This window comes from Garra rufa, chromosome 12 (genome assembly GCF_049309525.1).
Source record: "Garra rufa chromosome 12, GarRuf1.0, whole genome shotgun sequence".
In the NCBI taxonomy this organism is placed as follows: Eukaryota; Metazoa; Chordata; class Actinopteri; order Cypriniformes; family Cyprinidae; genus Garra; species Garra rufa.
This window is the reverse complement of record NC_133372.1, coordinates 43,440,204-43,463,911: the sequence shown is the minus strand read 5'-3', so window position 1 is coordinate 43,463,911 and position 23,708 is coordinate 43,440,204. Positions and strand designations below refer to the sequence as shown.

The window sequence follows — 23,708 nt, the reverse complement described above, 5'->3', positions numbered from 1 at the left end:
CTTGTAGAATAATAGTTGAATTTATAAAAATGCATGTTATTGTTTATTTAGTACTAACCTGAATAAGATATTTCAAATAAAAGATGTTTACATATAGTCCACAAGATAAAATAATAACCCTGTTATAATTTTTGTGTATTTGAAACCTTTCCAACAATGACCGTATGATTTTGAGATCCATCTTTTCACACTGAGGACAACTGAGGGACTCATATGCAACTCTTACCAGAAAGTTCAAAAGCTCACTGATGCTTCAGAAGGAAATCCCATGCATTAAGAGCTGGGGGTGAAAACTTTTGAATGGAATGAGGATGTGTACATTTTTCTTATTTTGCCTAAATAGCATTTTTTTTTTCATTTAGTATTGCCCTTCAGTAGCTACAGAAATACTTCACCAGAAGACTAAATAAGTGAAATGTACCATTATCTTTAGATTCAAAAAGGTTTCACCTTTGGTTCTTAATGCATCATGTTTTCTTGTGGAGCATCAGTGAGCGTTTGAACCTTCTGTAATAGTTGCATATGAGTCTCTCAGTTGTCCTCAGTGTGAAAAGATGGATCTCAAAATCATACAGTCATTGTTGGAAAGGGTTCAAATACACAAAAATGCTGAAAAACCAAAGAATTTTTGGGTCTTGAAGGATTTTTCTGAAGAACAGCAGGCGGTTTAACTGTTCAGGACAAACAAGGGACTCATGAATAACTATTATCACAAAAAAAACAACAGTATTAAGACTTTTAAACAGGGTAATTTTTATAAATTCAACTATATATTTTTTTGACTATATGTAAACGTCTTTTATGTGAAATTTTTATGTGAAACATATCTTAACAAAAAATACCATGCATTTTGTATGACCCCTCTTATTTTGCTAAAATGATTAACATTTTGCATATTTTGCAAGGTGTATGTGAACTTTTGACTTCAACTGTATACAGCAGAAATATATTTTTCTATATATTTTTTCTATTTTTCTATTATTAAAAACATACAACATATGTCCTCATTTAGATGTGTTTGAGACTCTGTAATTTGCATGCATGCATTGTTCATTTGCAAACACATGCATGTGCAATATGATTATTCTCACGCTGTCTGCATCTGCTTTGCACAGAGGAGTTGCAGGATGAGGAGGTGCTTGAGGAGGTAGAGGAGCAGGTGGAGGAAGGTAGTGTCGCTTGTGCTAATGCTACTGCCAAAGCTACAGCTAATAATAATGTAGGTTTGTATGGAAGCCACGAGATAAAAAAATAAAAAGGTAATTGTTACTTTTTATCTGACAAGTCTGATCCCCCCCCTCCCAAATTCTGAGTTTACATCTCACTTTTTTTCTGCAATGGAGTAAAAAATAAAGGTTGCGAGTTTATATCTCACAATTCTGCCCTTATATATTGTAATTCTGATAAAGAATTGAGAGATATGAACTCAAATGGTGATTTTTTTTTTTAAATAAGCTTTTCATTGATGTATTGTTTTTTAAGGATATGACAATATTTGACTGAGATACAATTATTTGAAAATCTGAGGGTTCAAAAAATAAATAAATATAGAGAAAATTGCCTTTAAAGTTGTTCAAATGAAGTTCTTAGCAATGCATATTACTTTACAAAATACCTTCATGGAACATGATCTTTACTTAATATCCTAATGATTTTTGGAAAAATTGATAATTTTGATGCATACAATGTATTGCTGGCTGTTGGTTTTGTGGTCCAGGGTCACAAATCGCAATTACCTTTTTATTTTTTTTATCTTGTGATGAAAAAGGCTTCCATAGGTCTTTTATAATGAACACAGAATAAAACAGATGATGTTGTTGGGTGAATTGAATTAAGTCTGTCAAGAACACGTTCTAAAATAAAATCAGGGTTCATTTATATTTAATTTATATTTCAAATATAACATCTATTTTATTCATGAATTTAAAATATTGAAAATAAATGATTTTGAATCGATTAATCGCAACTAATTGTTTTGCAGCTCTTAATATAAATAAAAGTGAAATATTTATCATTATAAACAATGGTTACTTCACTGTAAAAAAATATATATTTTTTTTAAACTGTAAATAAAATAAAGATTATTGTCTTTCGACTTTGATTCAGTGTTACTGTAGTTAAAATTGTTTCAAAGAAACTCCATTTTTTCTTTAATATATTAGCACTTCATAATTATAATTACACAGTTAATAATTATTAGTAATGTACACAAATCGTCTATAATGTTATGCAGGGCATGACTTCAAAATGATCATAATGTGTTTTCAGATAAATCCTCCTGTTTATGTGTTATTTTTTAGGGCTTGTAGAGGCCAGTGGGAAGCAAACACCCAATCCACATCATGCAGGTAATAAAATACAGGATTATTCAGCAAGTGCTTATAATACGATCAACAACACCCAATAATTACACTTTCACAAAGTCACTGAAGAGTGACACATTTGGGATGAAGCTGAGAACAATGTCAGCTATTGTCAGCCTAATGGACTACATCCATCATATTTAAGACCTTTCAAGTACTTCAAGATCTTTAACCTAAAATACTCTGAAAACAATGGTGGCCAGCCAGATTTTTTTTTTTTGAAACGGTTTAGAGAAAATACCTTTTAGTTTCAGATAACAGACGTGTCTTCAGGGCTTCTCTGTGTCTCTTGAGTCTTGCGTAAATCCTGTGGATCTTCATATTTCTGTCATAGCTGACACGGCTGTCTTTTCTTATGTAGATGGTGCGGAGGAACCTGGGGAAGAAGGTAAAAGTGATAACATCAGACTCACTCAAAACTAGTTTTACCCTAAAAATTGAGCCCTGACTCCCTTTGACTCCCTTTAAAAAAACAACGATAAAATCAGCAGCAAGTAAATCATGCATTTGTATTTTTTCTTTACCCTCCTGCCAACCGGATGATGCAGGAGAAACAAAACCAAAGCATAAGTGAGTAAAAAGGTCAAACAAATTATAAATAAAACAGGTTTTATATAAAGGATAATATAACTATACATGCATTATTGTTGATTATTAGACCCTTTGTGCCAGCTTTGGTGCCTCCCAAGATTCCTGATGGAGAGAAAGTTGATTTTGATGTGAGTATTTATTTGATTTCATTTAATTATTGCAGTATACACTTAAACACTTATGCATTTGTTCACTACTGCAACTCCGCGCTGTTGTCCTTGCAGCAGCAATGCAGCTAATGATTTCGCAATACAAAAATACATAAACTGTCATGCCAATAAATCACTCTAAACTTTCTGTTACTAAACTAAACAGTGTTATATGACCTGCACTGTCATAAAACATGTGCTTCGAGTAGTTTTTACTATACTGTACATTACCACTATTACATAATTAGCTTCAAAACCGTATCCTCAGGATATTCACCGCAAACGTATGGAGAAAGACCTGACGGAGCTGCAGACGCTCATCGAGGCTCACTTCGAGAGCAGAAAGAAAGAAGAAGAGGAGCTTATCAACCTCACCCAACGGATTGTAAGACATTTTACAATAATCTTATTCAATTTATTTCTACTGTCATGCATAACCTTCACCACTGCAACTATAATAAAACAAGTGAACCTCTTGCTGAAATCACCCTGCTGAAAAATCCTATTGACCAGCTAGGTTTTTGTTGGTAAACAGCAAAGCAAGTGTGGTCTACCAGCTATATAGACAAAAACAAACCAGGTCTAACCTGCATGGAAACTCGTGCATGCTTTTTGCTTTACTCTGCTCTTTCCAGCAGGAAAGGACTGGTTTCACAGAGCCAGACCGTTTACTACACAAATAAATACTTGCAAATAAAGGCATGACTCCATGAACATACATATATGACCCTGGACCACAAAACTGGTCATAAGGGTCAATTCTTTAAAATTGAGATTTATACATCATCTGAAAGCTGAATAAATAAGCTTTCCATTGTTAGGATAGGACAATATTTGGCGGAGATACAACTATTTGAAAATCTGGAATTTGAGGGTCCAAAAAAAATCTAAATACTGAGAAAAAGTTTTTAAAGTATTTACAGTAGGAAATTTACAAAGTATCTTCATGGAACAAGATCTTTACTTAACTTCCTAATGATTTTTGGCATAAAAGAAAAATCAATCAATTTTTCCCATACACTGTTTTTTTGGTCCAGGGTCACATATATTATCACTAAATAGATCTATATGCAAACTGTGCATTGAAATGTTTGGTATTAGTATGATTTTTTTAAGAAATTAGTACTTTTATTCATCAAGGATGTATAAAATTGATCAAAAGTGGCAGTAAAGGCATTTATAATGTTACAAAAGACTTTTAAAAATGCTGTTATTTTGTATTCTTTGATGAACTTTCTGTTCATCAAAGAATCCTGAAGAAAAAAAAAAAGTTTTCACGAAAATGCAGCATATTGGTTTCTGAAGGATTTCCGAAGGGTCATATGTGACCCTGAACGACAAACCCAGTCGTAAGGGTCACTTTTTAAAAAAAAATTTGATTTATACCTCATCTGAAAGCTGAATAAATAAGCCTCCACTGATGTATGATTTGTAAGGACAAGACAATATTTGGCTGAGATATAACTATTTGAATATCTGAGGGTGCAAAAAAATCAAAATATTAAGAAAATCGCCTTTAAAGCTGTCCAAATGAAGTTCTTAGCAATGCATATTACTAATCGAAAATTAAGTTTTGATATATTTAGGGTAGGAAATTTACAAAATATCTTAATGGAACACGATCTTTACTTAATATCCTAATGATCTTTGGCATAAAAGAAAAATTGATATTTTGACATTTATAATGTTACAAAAGACTTGTGCTTCAAATAAATGCTGTTCTTTTGAATTTTCAGTTCATCAAAGAATCCTAAAGAAAAAATAGGTTTTTACGAAAATGCAGCATCATTCATAATAATATATATTTCCTGAGCAGCAAATTAGCATATTGATTTTTGAAGGATTTCTGAAAGATCATGTGACCCTGGACGACAAAAACAGTCATAAGGGTCAATTTTTTAAAATGGAGATTTATACACCTGTATGCTGAATAATTAAGCTTCCATTGATGTATGATTTGTTAAGATAGGACGATATTTGGCCGAGATATAACTATTGTCCAAGTGAAGTTCTTAGCAATGCATATTACTAATCAAAAATTAAGTTTTAACATATTTATGTAAGTAAATTTACGAAATATCTTCATGAAACATGATCTTTACCTAATATCCTAATGATTTTTGGCATAAAAGATTTTTTGACCCATACAATGTATTTTTGGCTAAAATATACCCATGCTACTTAAGACACATGACACTTTAAGATCTTTTATTCAGACTGATATTGTAAGTGCCTCAAACTAAACTCTGAGAACGATTCAAAGCTTTTAGATGTGCTTAATAAGATTAGTTCATCTTCAAAGTGGGATAAATGTACCTGTTGTTTACATTGTGACCATCAGGAGAACCGCAGGTCGGAACGAGCGGAGCAGCACCGGATCCGCGCAGAACACGACAAGGAGCGTCAAAACAAACTAGCCGTAAGTTTATTAAAGTAGACGTCGCGTCGATGCTATTCAGTTTATTTTACGATGCGGAAATAAGCTGTTATGAGTGAAAGCGTGAGACTTCCGACTTCGGATTCATGAGCCGCTACAGATAAATAATTCAATTATTAACAAAGTGAAGTAAACGGTGAAACTATTTGGGCTACAAACACGTCTTTTTTATAAATGAATATAATATAATAACAAATATAATATGATAACAACTTGGCAATACTAAGTAGTATAACGCTGTGTTTTTGTACAGCTAATAACTGGAAGCCAATGTGACCGGAAGTCTCGCACATTCAAATTACAAACGGCCGCGCCCGCAATTACGTTAAAAATAAGAAGAATAGGAAGAAATTGCTTATGATTATGAATGAATTCTTATTTATTTTAGGAGGAAAAGGCACGGAAAGAGGAGGAAGAGGCTAAGAGAAAGGCAGATGATGACGCTAAGAAGAAAAAGGTTCTCGCAAACTTCCAGTTCACCGGATTCATGCAAAGGGTAATGAGCTCAAGGTCAAAAGTCATGGTGAACAATCACTACAAAAGCTTATTTTCCATTTTGTTCTGACTGACAGACAGAGAAGAGGGGTGGGCCTAGGAAGCAAACAGAGAGGGAGAAGAAGAAAACAATTCTTGGTGAACGTCGTAAGGAACTGAACGTCGAAAACCAGAGCGCAGATAAACTAAGGTGAAGAGGTTATCACAACACAACGGTGCATACCTCTGCCAACATGAAATATAGTCTAGTAGCGTTACATGCATCAGGACATGAAGCCACTGGCTGTTCTCGTTCATAGACTGGTTGATCATGTTCCTCATGTGCTCTTATGCAGAGAAACCGCGAACGAACTCTGGAAGTGGATGCGCCAACTCGAAGCCGAGAAGTTCGAGATGCAATACAGATACGTGTGCCAGAAATACGAGGTGAGGTTTTATATACAGATTAAGTCTAACAGGGTGTTAGAAGACTTTTACATTAGGAGAAAATGAGTTTATGAGATGTACAGTACAATAAAATACAACTATCAATTACACACACTTGCAGTCACACCCAGCGCAGACTTGGCAAAACAGTCATCCGGGTTGGTTCCCAGAGTTGCCGTTTGATTGACATGAGAAGGAAGCAAAGTTATGGGGCAATGATTCACCGAGACTGATTCATACTTGTGATTTTATGTCTCGTAGATTACCGTCCTTAGGAATCGAGTCAGCGACCATCAGAAAAAGTAAGTTGCTGTGAAATGGAGCTGATTCATTGATGCATTATCAAAAGTTATGAGTTTCACCTTTGTTTTTGAGGTTGTTCACATGACCTATTAAATTTGACCCACATTTTACACACTAATGGACCTTTCTCTCATTTTCTGGGTTTCTCATACCGAAAGTCGTCATAGTTGGGTACAATCCAAGAGCAGTGAACAGAAGAGTACCACAAATATATTTTTTGCATTCCCATTTGCTCAAATAGGAAAAGAAAAACTTCACGACTTTCAATCAAAGGAAAAAAATTGAGAGAGACTGATATCGGCAGTCAGAAGAGAGAACGATGTCAAATTCCCTCCCATAGATGCGGCATTAGAAACACCCTCGCATAAGCGAGAACATTTTTTAACATTTAAAATTAGGCCTGTATGAAATTAGAAGAAATGTACACTTCTAGCATTCAAAAGTTAAACTTTTTTTACATTTTTGGAACATTAGATCTCTCTTCTGCTCACCAAGGCTGCATTTATTTAATCAAAAATACAGTAAAAACAGTAATATTGTGAATTACTATTACAATTTATAATAACTGTTTTCTGTTTGAAAATATTTGAAAATATTATTTATTTTGTGACGGCAAAGCTGGATTTTCAGCATCTTTACTCCAGTCTTTAGTATCACATGATCCTTTAGAAATCATTCTAATATGCTGATTTGATGCTAAAGAAACATCTCTTATTAGAAATCTTGTATTTCCATTAGAATAGAAATCTATTGTAACATTATAACTGCCTTCACTGTCACTTTTGGTCAATTTAATGCATCCTTGCTGAATGAAAGTTTTTTCCCCCTAAAAATCTTTTAAATGGAAGTGTACATTTACAATAATATTTTAAACATACAGTTTGTACAGTACCTCAAATAGTACACTTCAAAAGTTATTTTATGATTCACTAAAGCAAAAAATCAAGCATGCCATTCTGATGAATGTTGAAATTGGCATAAAAATGGCACTGAAGTCATGTTGCAGAAAATCAGGTAGTATGAAGGCAGCTCAGATTAAATTCAATGTGATTCTATGATTTAATAATAATAAAAAAACCTGCATGAAAAGCCAAAAATCTCACATTTTGAATCTCACAAATCATGCTGATTTGATGCTAAAGAAACATTTCTTATTAGAAATCATATATTTCCATTAGAATAGACATCTTTTGTGACATTATAAATGCCTTCACAGTCACTTTTGATCAGTTGAATGCATCCTTAATGCATTTTAAATCCTAGAAATCTTTTAAATGGAAGTGTACAAATGGATTATTTTAAGCATACAGTTTGTACAATACGTCATATAGTGCACTTCAAAAGTTATATTATGATTCACCCCAGCAATAATTCAGTCATGCCATTCTGATGAATGTTGAAATTGGCATAAAAGTTGCACTTAAGTCATGTTGCAAAAAAAAAAAAAATCTGATGTGTGAATGCAGTTCAGATCGAAGTGTTTCTATGACTAAAAAAAAAAAAAAAAAATCCAATCTGGACTCCATTCAACTGCATGAACAGACAAAAACCTGTGCCCTAGCCCCTACAGGTGTTAAATATCAGATATCAAGCAACTGTTCAACAATAAAACATGTTATCTTCAGCTCAGATATGAATAGTGATGAGCAATAGTCCTGAAATAACACACAGTTTTGACCTCGGTGTGTGAAAGGCCTTGGTAAAGACCAAGCTAAGACGTGTAATGCCGCTAGGCTAATCTATCAAAGCATCATGTTTCCCGAACTTTCTGTGCGGAATAACAGATGCTGCTTTGTTCTAGCACGACCTTTATCCGTTTAGTGAACCTAATGCCATGCAAAAGAAAACAAACAGATAGCCGGAGGACTTTGTGCATTGCAAGTAAACAGAAAAAGAAGGATGGTTCAGTGTCAGTAGCACATGGTAATACCCTGGTATTTTCATATATACCATGGTATTAAATGCTCTTATTTATATACCATATGGTATTTAAATGCAATCTAAGATACTTTAGAGAATAACATGGTACTGTCATCATGCTTGTGTTTAAAAACATGGTATTATTATCATGTTTATATTTAATATATGTTCATGCAAAATTGAAAATACACACTATTTGTTGTCAACTTAAAATCCCTCATCTGAATTGTACTTGAATGTTATGTTAGTGTCTAAAAATCATGTTTTTATACAAGTTTTTATATAATGCAATTTATAAAATATACACTGTAAAAATATATATATATTAATCTAAAATAACTGATTTAATTCAGATAACTTTATATTACTGAATAAATTCTCAATTTGTCTAATGCAACAAAATAATTTAATAATCAGGAAAATAATCAGTTACAAACAATTGCATTAAATGATCATATTCATATACTACATGGTATTTAAATTGTACAATAAGGTATTTTCAAGAATATCATGGTCTTACAAATAATTTTTTTGCCCAAAAACATGGTATTACCATGTTTTTATAGATTTTTATGCAAAATAGAAAAATATGAATAAATACACATTTTTTGTCAGGTAACTTAAAATATATATTGATATTAAACCCCTTTTTTATTCAAGTAAAAAATCTAATTTAATATTACTAAATCAATCTGACAATCTTAAGTTAATGCAACGAAAATAATAATTTAATAATCAGGAAAATAAGGAGCAAACAATTGCACCAAATGATCATATTAATATACAATATGTGACCCTGGACCACAAAACCAGTCATAAGGGTCTTTTTCTTGAAATTAAGATACATCATCTGAAAGCTGAATAAATAAGCTTTCAACTGATGTATGGTTAGGATAGGACAATATTTGGCTGAGATACAGCTATTTGGTGCAAAAAAATTGCAAGAAAATCACCTTTAAAGTTGTCCAAATGAGGTTCTTAGCAATGCATATTACTAATAAAAAATTACGTTTTGACATATTTACGGTGGGAACTGTACAAAACATCTTCATGCAACATGATCTTTACTTAATATCCTAATGATTTTTGGCATAAAAGAAAAATCAATAATTTTGACCCATACAATGTATTGCTACAAATATACCTGCGCTACTTATGACTGGTTTTGTGGTCACATATATAGTATTTAAATAGCACTATAAGGTATTTAAGTGCCCAAAATCTTGGTATCACCACGTTTTTATATAATAGTTTTGGATGCGAAATGTAAAAAAATGTCAACTTAAAATATACTAATCAAACTAGACGTCATGTTGATGGAACAGAACAAATTTAATGCACAATTTAATTTTTTACAGTGAATACGGAACTAATTTGATTGCAAAATATACACGACATTGCCAAAAGTATTAGGACACCCCGTTCTATTGAACAGGTTTTAGTAATTTCCAAGGGTACAAATCCTAATGTTTAAGCATATAAAGATATTCTAGGGCATTGTGTTCTACTAATTTGATAGCTTTGACAGGACCCTTTTCTATTCTAACATGACAATCCATCTGTGTATAAGGCAAGATTCAAAGAGAAATGACTGATTCAGTCAATGTGGAAGAACTTGACTGGTCTGCATAAAGCCAAGTCCTAATCCCATTTGAACACCTCTGGTAGGGAGAACACCTGCTAATAAGCCCAAGGGGGGACAAGGGGTATGTTTCTGAGGGACAATGTGGGACACTGCCTGGCGCCACGGGCAGACTCACTGATAGTGGTTTACCCATTTCTAGCACATACCACCTTAAATGGTATATTAATAATGCCCTATTCCCCTAAACATGTGTAATTGCTGATGTATGCTCATGAATAGGCCAACCAATGTGATTTTTTTTTCTAAATAAAGATTCATAATATTCTGAACATTCAATGAATTGACAGATGCACTTCCACTTACGATTTACTTTAGCTATTTATGGCAAAACAAAAATCCATCCCTAATGGTGTTTAAAATTGAACTGAGGGAATACTTTGCTTCTTTGAAACTTCTGAAAGACTCCAGTGACCACATTTACTCTCTATGTGAAGATGTCTCAAAATATTTGTCATTGTAACTTGCTAAGCTTCCATGTAACTTTATTTTAAGAATATATGAAGATTGAGGACAATATATGTATGTGAACAACTTTGACTTGCCTTATGGACTGAAGTGCCTTTGCTTACTTTATTTTACATGGTTTTTTTTTTTTTCTATAGTGAAATTTTGTTTTGTAAATAAGTACTTAAATAAAAAAAAACTTAAAAAAAAAATGCGAATCACAGAAAAAAAAATACTTTAGCTATTTAATTGTATTTATTTTTCATTAAAATGTATTCACTTTAAATAAATTACAATATATAATTATGGGTTTAACAGGAATTGTAGTTGCTCAACACCACAGGAACAGTTGAAAAAAAAGTCTTAACTCACAACTCCACAGGTTCAAGGAACGAGAAGGGGGAGGAAGGATGTGAACTTGCATGTTAGTAAAGGCAGGAGCAGGAATTCATTCAATTAATATTCATTTTCCCAGTCTTTCTTGTACCCACACCTTCTCTTTTTAATTGATGATGGCGGTGCCTCAGACTCAGTCTCTTTCTCCATTTTTCGAATTGGAAAGCGCGCATCTAAAAGTTCCTTCCCAGTGTGTCTGGTATGCACTTGAGAGCGCTGTCATGACAACAATCAAAAAGTTTACAACAACCTAGTCAGCAGTTCAAGTGAGGGGTGGGTGTGGCAACAGTAGCATGCTGAACTGTCAAGTAATGTTCGTTTGGCTGCCTGGGGCTCGAGGATATAGCGTGACCAACTTTTTTTGTGAGCAAGCATTGATTATGCGTGACACGGTCTAAATTTGCGGGACGCATGAATTGGGCTTCAAACGCTGTACGCGGGACGGTTGGTCACCCTAACCTCTGGTGTGACTTTAAATGCAGACCTTGAGCCAAAAACTTATCACCAATTACCAATGACTTGTAGATATGGATACAGTCATTTTAGACACTTCCAAAACGGTTGCAACAGAAATGGAAATACAATTTATAAATTCATTAATTGTTTCCATCTTTGTTGCCACAGTTTTGGAAGTGCCTTTTTCTGTTCTTAAGAAGGGGTGTCCCAGTACCTTTATCCATAGTGTATGTACAAGTCATTGGTGTTTGGTGATACATTTTTGGCTCAAGATCTGCATTTAAAGTCACACAAGAGGAGCTCAGCTGAGATTATGACCAGTTAAGTTCTTCCACACTGACTGAATCAATCTTTTTTTTTTTTTTACCTTGCTTTATACACATTGTCATGATAGAATAGAAAAGGGGTCATGTCCAAACTGTTGCTATAAAATCAGAAGCACACAATCCCCTAGAATATCATTATATGCTTAAACATTAAGATCTGTACTCATGGAAATGACTAAATTAGTCAAACCTGTTCATTAGAAAAGGGTGTCCCAATACTTTTGCCAATATAGTGTATCTGGTAGCATGAACTCAGCACTTTTTGTCAACAGTTGTCCAGTTGCTCAACACTAAGCCATGTGGAAGTCGGGTAGCTTAATAATAGACCACCATCACCATAAAATAAACAACTGCTATTCCAATCCCAGCGCTCGATCCCATCATTCAATGGACTTAACGAAACCTTGTAGTCAAACCCAGTGTCGGATAGGTGATATTCAATATCTCACGCCAAACGCATGACTCCTGTCTGACTCACACCAAATCTGTATGGACTTGCCGAGCTGTTGCGGCTAATGCGACCGCTACTGAACAGAGCCGAAAACACAGCTGGGATGTTCCATCAGACTCATCTGTGGGAATACGAGCTGTCTGACAAAGGATTTCTACAGATAACTATAGTTTCAAATCCTGGTCCAAAACAATTCACAGGCTTTCCAGCGCATTTAATGGCTCTGTTATTGCCCGACTGGGCAACAGTTCCAGCAGCTGTTAAGGGGTTAAAGGGGAAGTTATAGGGGCTCAGACAGACCCCAGGCTCCTGGAAGATCCCATTTAAGCACTAGAAGAATGGGAAATTTGAGCCGCCTGACCTTGCTACTGCCAGAGATTAAGACCACACGTGTGGAAAATCCACCTGTACAAAATAAAACTAATCTGAGGCCAGTAAACAAAGGAACATGGATTTTGTTAACACCTAGTGTATTGTATGCATGCTGTAATCTTAAAAATGAAGGATTTGAACAGATCTAAAAAAAAAGACTGTGGCTCAAACCATTAAAGAAACTTAAAAAATGAGCATAAAACAGGTCACAGATCTGTTCTGACCTGAAAAACAAATATTTACGGTATCATTGTGCACTGATCATTTACGTAATTACAAATGTATTCTAATATGTTTTTTCTTCTCTCTCTTAGTACCAAAAGCTCTAGGAGTAAGAGAGGACTGCGAAAATAAAGCAACTTCGCGAAGACACCAGCACTGATGTTTGCATAAATAATGTGCTGTAATATAATTATACATTCTGATCCTCTTATTTAATGTTTTCTGAAGCGCTACAACTGATGAAACTGAAAATGGTTTAAAGTGACTAATAAAAAAACACGACATATTAAAAGCAAAGACTCTTTTAATGTTAATTTTATGCATGTCATTATATGCAAAGTGCCTTGATGTTTACAGCTGGCATTTATGATTGCATTGTCCTGATTTAATGTTCATTAATCATAATACATAACACGAAAGTAAAGACATAATTGAAATCTAAAAACATTGCATGCATTTTCAGAAAATTGAAAGCATGACTGTAAGTCTTTATGAAAGACCCTGACCCTGGACCACAAAACCAGTCACGAGGGTCAATTTCTTTTGATAGTTTGAGATTTATACATCATCTGAAAGCTGAATAAATAAGCTATATTTGGCCTCTTTGAAAATCTGGAATCTGAATTACTAATAAAAAATTAAGTTTTGATATATTTACGGTTGGAAATTAACAAAGCATATTCATGGAACATGATCTGTACTTGAAATCCTAATGATTTTTGGCATTAAAAAATGTGATAATTTTGACCCATAATATGTTACTTAAGACTGGTTTTGTGGTCCAGGGTCAAACTTGCATTAATAATATTCTTTTATTATAATTATATACATTCTGATCCTCTTATTTAATGTTTTCTGAAGTGCTACAGAGAATAAAAACAGCTGTCTGAATGACAGATGAAACTGGTTTTAGTTTTAAAGTGACATAAAAAAACACATGATAATTTAAAAGACTGCGAAAATAAAGCAACTTTGGGAAGACACCAGCACTGTTGTTTGCATAAATAATATGCTTTAATATAATTATATACATTCTGATCCTCTTATTTAATGTTTTCTGAAGCGCTACAGAGAATAAAAACAGCTGTCTGAATGACAGATGAAACTGAAGTTGCTTTTAAAGTGACTAATAATAAAAACACATTTATCAAATATGATCATTTGAAAGCAAAGGCTCTTTTAATGTTGATTTTATGCATGTCATTATATGCAAAGGGTCTTGATGTTTACAGCTGTCATTTATGATTGCATTATCTTGATTTTATGTTAATTAATCATAATACATAAAGTGAAAGTAAAGATATAATTGAAATCTAAAAACATTGCATTTTCAGAGAATTGCAAGCATGACTGTATATCTTTACGAAAGACCCTGACCCTGGACCACAAAACCAGTAATAAGGGTACTTTTTATTTTATTTTTTTTTATTTCGATGTATACATCATCTGAAAGCTGAATAAATAAGCTATATTTGGCCTCTTTGAAAATCTGGAATGTGAGGGTGCAAAAAAAAATCGAAATATTGAGAAAATCACTTTAAAAGTTGTCCATATAAAGTGCTTAGCAATGCATATTACTAATCAAAAATTAAGTTTTGATTTACGGTTGGAAATTTACAAAACATATTCATGGAGCATGATCTTTACTTAAAATCCTAATGATTTTTGGCATAAAATAAAATTGATGCTTTAATATAATTATATACAGTCTGATCCTTATTTAATGTTTTCTGAAGCGCTACAAAGAATAAAAACAGCTGTCCTAATGACCGATGAAACTGGTTTTGATGAAAGTTGGTTTTAAAGTGACTAATAAAAAAAAAAAACATTCATCAAATATGATCATTTGAAAGCAAAGAATCTTTTTAATGTTTTTAATATTTATGCATGTCATTATATGCAAAGTGCCTTGATGTTTACAACTTTTATTTATGATTGCATTATCTTGATTTAATGTCAATTAACCATAATGCATAACATGAAAGTAAAGATATAATTGAAATATAAAAACATTGCATGCATTTTCAGGGAATTGCAAGCATAACTGTAAATCTTTATGAAAGACCCTGACCCTGGCCCACAAAATCAATCATGAAGGAATTAATAAGAATAAATAAGCTTTCCATTGATGTATGGTTTGTTAGGATAGGACTATATTTGAAAATCTAGAATCTGAGTGTGCAAAAAAATCAAAATATTGAGAAAATCACCTTTAAAGTTGTCCAAATGAAATTCTTAGCAATGCATATTACTAATCAAAAAATAAGTTTTGATATATTTATGGTTGGAACTTGGATTTATTCAGTCATATTTAATCATTTCTTTGACTTGAATAAAACAAGTTCATTTAGAATTGCATTACGCATGTTATAAAGTTAATTGATCCCTAATATAAACTATTTAAATATATGTGACCCTGAACCACAAAACTAGTCATAAATGTCAATTGTTTGAAACTGAGATTTATACATCATCTGAAAGCTGAATAAGCTTTGAATCTAAGGCAAAACAAATCTGAATATTGAGAAAAATCACCTTTAAAGTTGTCCAAATGAAGTTCTTAGCAATGCATATTACTAACCAAAAATTAAGCTTTGATATATTTACGCTAGGATATTTAAAAACTATCTTCATGGAACAGGATCTTTACTTAATATCCTAATGATTTTTGGCATAAAAGAAACATTGATATTATATTAAGATGGTTTTGTGGTCCAGGTTCACATATATTAGAATAAATTAGTTGTCAGACTAACAGCATATGCTTTGCTTTGTCCCAGTGTTTGTCTTCTGGCCTTAAGGTTATGAATATTTAAGAGTAAATATGACACAGACTAGTGCTGTTTAAAACTTTATTGAAACTTTGCTTAAAGTCGCTGTGAGCTGAAACATACAAATTGATCCACACCCTTGACACAACAACCACAAAATTTGTAACAATGAGCAAACATCAAAATGAGCCAACGCAACTTACTAGAAATATTACTCATTGACTGACTGACATACTTGTATTATATATTCATAATGTCTGATATATATCATACAGTATAATATAAAACATCTTACACCTGCACAATCAACCTGGAACACTCTCATAAACTCACATACATCGCATATAAAATCTTAATCTTAATGAAAATACTACGGTCTTGAGAAATAGGAAACAAAAAGTAAAAATCGTGTTTTCGTTATTGCAGTTCATATGCATTGTTACAAAAAGCATCTACTGCCCCAAAAGAAATAAAAGCACATTCTTACCATTTCTTCTGCAATACTTAGCCAAACTTAAAATGCAATGCTATTAAAATGTTTGTGTTTTTTTCTTGTAAAGTGCTTCTTAGTCGACCACATGGAGAGATTTGAAAGCTGCCGACGTAATGTCATTCACAAAGGACTTCTTATTCATGCCTTGCTGCAAGATAAACACACAAACACACATGTTAGATATTTAACTCAATATTAAACACAAGTAAACATGACGTCACGGCTGATATATGTTTATGTAAAGACAGCTAGAATGACATTATCTGAGTCCGATCACTGAGTGAAACCAGTGAGGTTGGATTCTTCAGGTCATCTAGACACACAAACAAAGCCGCCCTTCTCCGCCACGACTGCGGGGTCGGTGTGGTGAGGTGTGGCTGCTTTTCACCTGTAAGCATTCGCACACACCTCACGGCTAGTTCTACGCACCACACCCAAAATCCTTAACCGCCCGACACACACACACACACACACACACACACACACACACACACACACATGTTGGGTTTGCATGTTTTATGGGGACATTCCATAGGCGTAATGGTTTTTATACTGTACAAACCGTAATTTCTATGGCCCTACACCTACCCTACACCTAAACCTAGCCCTCACAGGAGATTGTGCATACTTTTACTTCCTCAAAAAAACTCATTGTGCATGATTTATAAGCCTGTTTCCTCATGGGGACCTGAGAAATGTCCCCACAAGGTCAAAATCTACTGGTATTCCTATCCTTGTGGGGACATTTGGTCCCCACAACGTGATGAATACCAGGTACACGCACACACACACACACACACACACACACACACACACACACACACACACACACACACACACTTTCTAAATTACACACAGTCATTTCCCACAAGCAGCCTCAGGAATGAGACATCTGATACGCAGATATTTACACTGTCTTCAGGTTAAATCACCAGCTGTTTTGAAGGAGAAACAGTTGTGTTTTATTATATATTCACACCCAACATGTGAGGTAACATAAAGGTAACAAAAATGTGTTTTTCTTTGTCACTGTTGCTTTTGGCTTGTGTAACTGCAGTTTAAAAGACTGGTAATATTTTAGTAAGATTTATTCATTTATTTATGTAAATGCCCTGACTAACTTTGCAACAGTTATCTAACTGAATTGAATCAACATTAACTTGAGTTGAATAAAGTTATATAGTCACAATAGTAATTAAAATAATATTGTATAGTATAATATAGTCACTGTTGTCGTCTTAAAGCAGGGTTTCTGCAGATATGAACAAGTGAAATTTAAGACTTTTTAAGACCTTTTTAATACCACCTTATATGAAATTTAAGACCTAAACCTGTAATGGAAATAGATATTATATTACATGCATATGTGATATTTAATGTGTTTAATGTAAAAAGCAAGCAAAATTTCATGGCTGTCATAAATTAAATTTATTACTACGATATACAGTGAACTTTCCATATCAGCAGATAATATTCCACACAAAATATCCCCATAAAAGTACCACTAAAAATATCTGATGTAAAAAAAAAAAATTCTGAAGCGATTTTTTTTTTTTACTTTTGAAATGTATGCGTACCTTTGAAATTTATTTTATGAATTTATCAATAAATTCTAAATGGCTGTTAGCAGTGAGATTACATAATTTACACTGCAAAATTAAAAGTGAGATTAATGTTTTAAATACATTTATTGATTTATAAATATATATATTAGACATGTTATATAAATACTGCGATTCTGTCTGAAGACGCAGTAACTTCCACAGAGGGAGAAAAAAATCTACAGTTGTTAGCAACTGGCCTTAGCCAAGCCCTATATTCAGTTTTTCCAAGCCCAGTATCGCTAAACTTGCACTTCCTCATAGTTAAAAAATTAAATCCATTTGACTTCTGCGGTACAATCCGAGAGAGACTCGCGCCAATAACAGAAAGCTGATTGGATATTGCATGCTGGTCTCATTTGTAGTTTAAATTCATCAAATTATATTTGGAATAGTGAAATAAAGAACTACAACACCACGGAAACAACAAAAAGAGAATTTAAATGAGCATTAGAGGTAGCATTACATGGACATCGGAAAAATAAGACCTGTGTAAAATTATTTAAGACCTAGAACAGCGAATTTAAGACTTTTTAAGGCCTAAAATTTTGATTTTTAAATTTTAGACTTTTTAAGACTTTTTAAGACCCCGCGGAAACCCTGTAAAGCTAAAATGTGACCCTGGACCACAAAACCAGTCATAAGTGTAAATTTGTCAATATTGAGATTCTTACGCCATCTGAAAGCTGAGTAAATAAGCTTTCCATTGATACATTGTTTGTTAAAATATGACAATGTTTGTCTGAGATACAACTATTTGAAAACCTGGAATCTGAGGGTGCAAAAAAATCTAAATATTGAGAAAATCGCCTTTAAAGTTGTCCAAATGAAGTTCTTAGCAATGCATATTACTAATCAAAAATCAAGTTTTTATATATTTATGGTAGAAAATTTACAAAATATCTTCATAGAACATGATCTTTACTTAATATGCTAATGATTTTTGGCATAAAAGAAAAATCGATAATTTTGACCCATACAATGTATTTTTGGCTATTGCTACAAATGTGTGCTACTTAAGACTGGTTTTGTGGTCCAGGGTCACAAATGAGAAACATTTGGCATTTAAAAAAAAATTAAGTAGAATAAAAGGTAACACTTTACGATACGGTTCTTTAGTTAACATTAGTTAACCACATTAGTTAACATATAATGAACTGCACTTATACAGCATTTATTAATCGTTGTTAATGTTAATTTTAACATTTACTAATACATTATTAAAATCGTGTTAACATTAGTTAATGCAGTGTGAACTAACATGAACAAACAATGAACAACTGTATTTTCGTTAACTAACGTTAATAAAGATTAGTAAATACACTAACAAATGTACTGCTCATGGTTAGTTCATGTTAGTTAATACATTAACTAATGTTTAACTAATGAACCTTATTGTAAAGTGTTACTGAATAAAAATAGAATAACATTTTAACTGAACTGAAATCGATCAAGACTCTAACTGAATTAAATCAACATTAAAGGACTTAAGCTGAATAATTATACTATTATCTTCTGTAGAGCTGCTAAAAGTTCAAATGATAAACACTTGGCTTGGAAAAAAACATTTTGTAATTTTAAATAATTATAAAATATATATTTTAATTATATAATTTATATTTTTTATTTTATAAAATAAATTAATTAAATTATTTTATTAATTATTATTTATAATTTTAATAACAAAGTATTTGGCAGTCATAAGTACATATAAAATAGAATAAAAAGATATATATATATATATTTAAAAAAAAGATAAAAGTATTGCTCATAATAATGCTATTATAAATTCTTAATTTCTTATACATTATTATCGTTTTATTCTTTATTTTTCTGCTTTCTTCAGCTGCTTTGATTATCAGATATTGATAAAATACATAAATTAAATTATTTAATTAATTGTAATGTTAAGTATTTGGCATTAAAATATGAATAAAATAGAATTTTTTTTTCATTAAAAAAAATATAAAAGTATTGCTTATATTAATGTTACTATGAATTCAACAATTACAATTTCTTCTACATTATTTTTTTTAGTTTATTTTTATTCTTTATTTTTCTGATTTCTTTAGCTGCTTTGGAACAATGTGTGTCTGAAATGACAAACACTTGGCTTGGAAAAAAATAAAGTTTGTGAATAAAAAATAGATCAGATATTTATAAAATACTTTTTTTCTCAATATTTCTAAAATTAATTAATTAATTAATTAATTATTTTGAATTAAAATTAATTATTTATTATTATTTTAATATAAATATTTGGCATTGAAAATGCATATAAAATAGAATAAGAAATATATATATATATATTAATTAAAATAGATTAAAGATACATTATTTTTTATTTTCTTTTTATTCTTTATCTGTTCAGTTCTGTTCAGCTCACTTGAAACAATGTGTGTTGTAAAAAATAGATCAGATAATTATAAAATAGTTTTCTCAATATTTATAAAATGAATTAAATAATTGTATTAATTATGAATTTAATAATAAGTAATAAATGATTAATAATTCATTAACAATAATATTTGATTAATTATTTTAAAAAAGAGAGACTATTGTCTGCTGAAGAGCTGCCTACAGCTAAATTATTTTCAAAAATAACAAAATTTTTCTTTCATAATTGAAGACTTTTAAAACATTTACACTGTTTTTTGTTTGTGTTTATCAATGTGAAGCTACTTTAAAACAATCTGCATTGTATAAAGCACTATATAAATAAATCAACAAACCAAAGCACTGATCTGAAGCATCAATAACCTTTTCTTGATATGCATTCTCTCCTCCAAAGAAGCACTAAAGAACTTTATTTTCAATTCCAAGCAGTTTTATTGTATTAGCAAAATCTTTCTAGCCAATATTGGTTATGCTTGCAATCTTACCTTTTTAAGAAAACTCTGAATATTCTTTTCCGACCACAGACTGTGAAGAAGAACTCCTGCTGCAGTGCTGGACTTTGGCAGACCTCTGATACAGTACAAGAAATGACACATTTAGCATATAAAAATAAATAAATGAAATATTTTTAAAAAACAAAATAGATAGAAATATTGCTCATAATAATGTTTTTATAAATTCTTATAATTTCTTATAAGTTATTTTTTATTTTTGTTTTCTTCTTTATTTTTTTAGTTTTCTGCAGCTGTTTTTTTGAAACAATGCGTGCTACAAAAATACAAAACAAGCTGAAGCACCTTCTTTTGCATTCTTAAAAGTAGTCTGATTCATATTTCAAGAATTAGCATGTGAATGAACACTAAGCAGTGCACACTCACATTTGATTGAGACTCAGGTTGTTGAGGGAGTTGATCAGGCCGTTGTTGAGCAGACCCTTGATCATATCAGGGTCGGCCTTCATCATTGAGTGTGCGCTGTGGAGAGCTGTAGCCATGGTGCTGTCGTATTCAGGCGAGGAGTCGCTCTTCGCGAGCCCTGAGTTCAGAAAACCGACCAGCTGCGGAAGAGTCTGACGAGCTTCACGAACAAAAACAGTCATCAGAATAACCGCAAATCACATGCTACATTAAAAACACCACACTGCTGAGTCAAAAACAATACTAAAGCATACAGAATTCAATACGACGCAATCGGAAGTTTTACAAAAACAACCAGTCAAAACAGAGAAACTCACAGATCGTTAACCATTATGCTATTCCTTCAAACAACAACACTAGAAAGTTAAGTTGTCTTATGCTTGAGTGATGGCACACATTGGCTTACCCATGGTTTTGTTTGTACGATTAGATCTGGATAGATTCCCAAGCAGAGCGATTGCGCTGTTCTGTAGAGCAGCATTGGGCGACTGCAACAACGGACTGATGTACTTAAGACCGTTGAGCTTCTGGACGATTGTGTGACTCAACACATTCGATACCTGGAAAATAAGACACACTGATTTATCTGGAATTTTCTGCAAAAAATCTAATGTTTAATGTTTATGTTTAATATAGCAAATGTGATTTAATCATAAAAATTATCATCATGAAATTAAATAAAATGTTTGAGTGCAACCCATAGAGATGCATGCTAAAAATGTATTTAAATTAAATTAAGCTTAATATATAACTCATTATTATTTAAAATGTATATCTCAATATAAAATGTATTTTATACTGCTAAAAAAATAAATAAATAAAATATTACATTTTAAAATTATAAATATACAAATTATTAAGTATATATATATATATATATATATATATATATACCAATTATTATAATGAAATAAAATACAATGTTTAAGTCCAACCCATAAAGACATGCATGTTAAAAAAATATTTAAATTAAATTAAGCTTAATATATAACCTATTATTATTTAAAATGTATATCTCAATGTGCTAAAATATATTTTATAAACATTTTTTATACTGTCCTTTAACAGGTGCATCTATAAAAATAAATAAAGTAAAATAAGATCTTAATTCTTTTTAAATATATAAAACATTATAAGTATATATATATATATATATATATATATATATATATATATATATATATATATATATATATATAAATATATACTACATACTACAATACAATAAAATTGTAAAAAAAAAAAAAAAAAAAAAAAAAAAAAATTTTTCATTCAGCTCAACCCCGTGAATAGGTGCATGAAAAATAAAATACTAAAAAATAATAAATAAACAACACTTAATATATAAAACCAATAATTAATCTAAATAATTAGCATGATGAAATAAAATCCTTGCTTTTCTTCCAACCCATGAACAGGTGCATGCAAAAAATGTAATTTAATTAAATGAAGCTTAATATGTAAACCATTATTATTTGCAATTTAATTTTAATTTTTATTTTTTAAATACAACCCATTAACAGCAACATTCTATAAAATAAAATAATTTTTAATATATAAAACATTATTATTTAAAAATATATCACAATACAATAAAATCTAATCCTTGATTTTCCTTGAGTCCAACCCATGAACAGGTGCATAAGTAAAATAAAATAAAATAAATTACTATTATTATTATTATTCTTTTAAATATCTAAAATTTTCTCTGCATCCAACCTATGACCAAGTGCATGCCAAAACAGACTGATTGATGTCTTACTATGCCGTCATTGGCTGTGAGGTTCTGGAGCGCTCCACAGCTGGCCTCAAGTGTGGCGTCTCTTTCGCTGGAGCTCAACAGATTGAGGTACATCTGCAGGGCTTTGGAGTGGAAGAGCCAGCTGGTACCTTTAGGATTGTTGTCCTCCATCACTGGATAGTCAAAGCCACTCTGCAACACAACCAAACACCACAAACATGAAGGACAGCGCTTCCATAGTAATGCAATGCTTTCTGTACATTTACCATGGTAATATCTGAGTGTTTTCTGAAGTAGATTACAGTTCCACTGATATATATTAAGATAGGAGTCAAACGGTGAAATACAGGTTTCAGTGAGGCATAAAACCACAAACCTCCTGCTGCAGTTTTTGGCTCTGGGAGCTGAAGCAGCCGATCGGACCGGCATCAGATGAACTGGAGCGATTGCGAGCGTGACTGGCCAGAGCATTTATTTTAGTGAAGAGAGACGGCATCTCTGTCTCCAGCTGGTAGGTGAGGTTGTGCAGAATGCAGACACAGTTCTCCAATGACTGCAAAACAACAACACATAACCAATATTATGAGAAAGTATTTTAATCAACATTTTTATTGCTATTGTATAGTTATTATGCATTAATTGAGGGCTTACATGCAACATTTGCTTTTAAAATTGCATTAGTAACACCACAGGATGATTCAGGTAAACTGCAAAAATTAAAATGGTGTAAAAATAAATCAATATTTAAAAGAAATTGGGAACAGCAAATAAAATTAACACAAAGCAAAAGGG

At 32.0% G+C, this 23,708-nt stretch overlaps 2 protein-coding genes across 2 annotated transcripts in view; one reads left to right on the top strand and one right to left on the bottom strand.

Moving 5' to 3' along the window:
• The first annotated feature begins 2,213 nt into the window (after positions 1-2,213).
• LOC141347344 (troponin T, cardiac muscle-like) lies at positions 2,214-13,128 on the top strand. Its single transcript, XM_073852348.1, has 11 exons — positions 2,214-2,348; positions 2,725-2,751; positions 2,912-2,933; positions 3,022-3,082; positions 3,372-3,488; positions 5,445-5,522; positions 5,929-6,036; positions 6,113-6,225; positions 6,371-6,461; positions 6,723-6,763; positions 13,089-13,128. Exons 1-11 carry the CDS (start codon positions 2,285-2,287, stop codon positions 13,126-13,128), a joined length of 762 nt encoding a protein of 253 aa, XP_073708449.1. The 5' UTR covers positions 2,214-2,284.
• Positions 13,129-15,834: 2,706 nt separating this feature from the next.
• LOC141347621 (plakophilin-1-like) overlaps positions 15,835-23,708 on the bottom strand; it is a 29,238-nt gene continuing 21,364 nt past the window's right edge. Inside the window, exons 4-9 of the mRNA XM_073852608.1 lie at positions 23,293-23,469; positions 22,938-23,108; positions 21,582-21,735; positions 21,137-21,335; positions 20,744-20,828; positions 15,835-16,408 (exon numbers count right to left, since the gene is read on the bottom strand). Coding sequence (XP_073708709.1) covers positions 16,334-16,408; positions 20,744-20,828; positions 21,137-21,335; positions 21,582-21,735; positions 22,938-23,108; positions 23,293-23,469 — 861 coding nt within the window. The 3' untranslated portion in view covers positions 15,835-16,333. The remainder of the gene's footprint in view (positions 16,409-20,743; positions 20,829-21,136; positions 21,336-21,581; positions 21,736-22,937; positions 23,109-23,292; positions 23,470-23,708) is intronic.

Excerpts from the sequence above, each read along its gene's own strand:
- LOC141347344 (XM_073852348.1), top strand. The coding sequence starts at position 2,285 with ATGTGTTATTTTTTAGGGCTTGTAGAGGCCAGTGGGAAGCAAACACCC. Across the intron at positions 2,349-2,724 it reads ACCCAATCCACATCATGCAG|ATGGTGCGGAGGAACCTGGG; the intron begins GTAATAAAATAC and ends TTTCTTATGTAG. Across the intron at positions 6,226-6,370 it reads CAGAGCGCAGATAAACTAAG|AGAAACCGCGAACGAACTCT; the intron begins GTGAAGAGGTTA and ends GCTCTTATGCAG.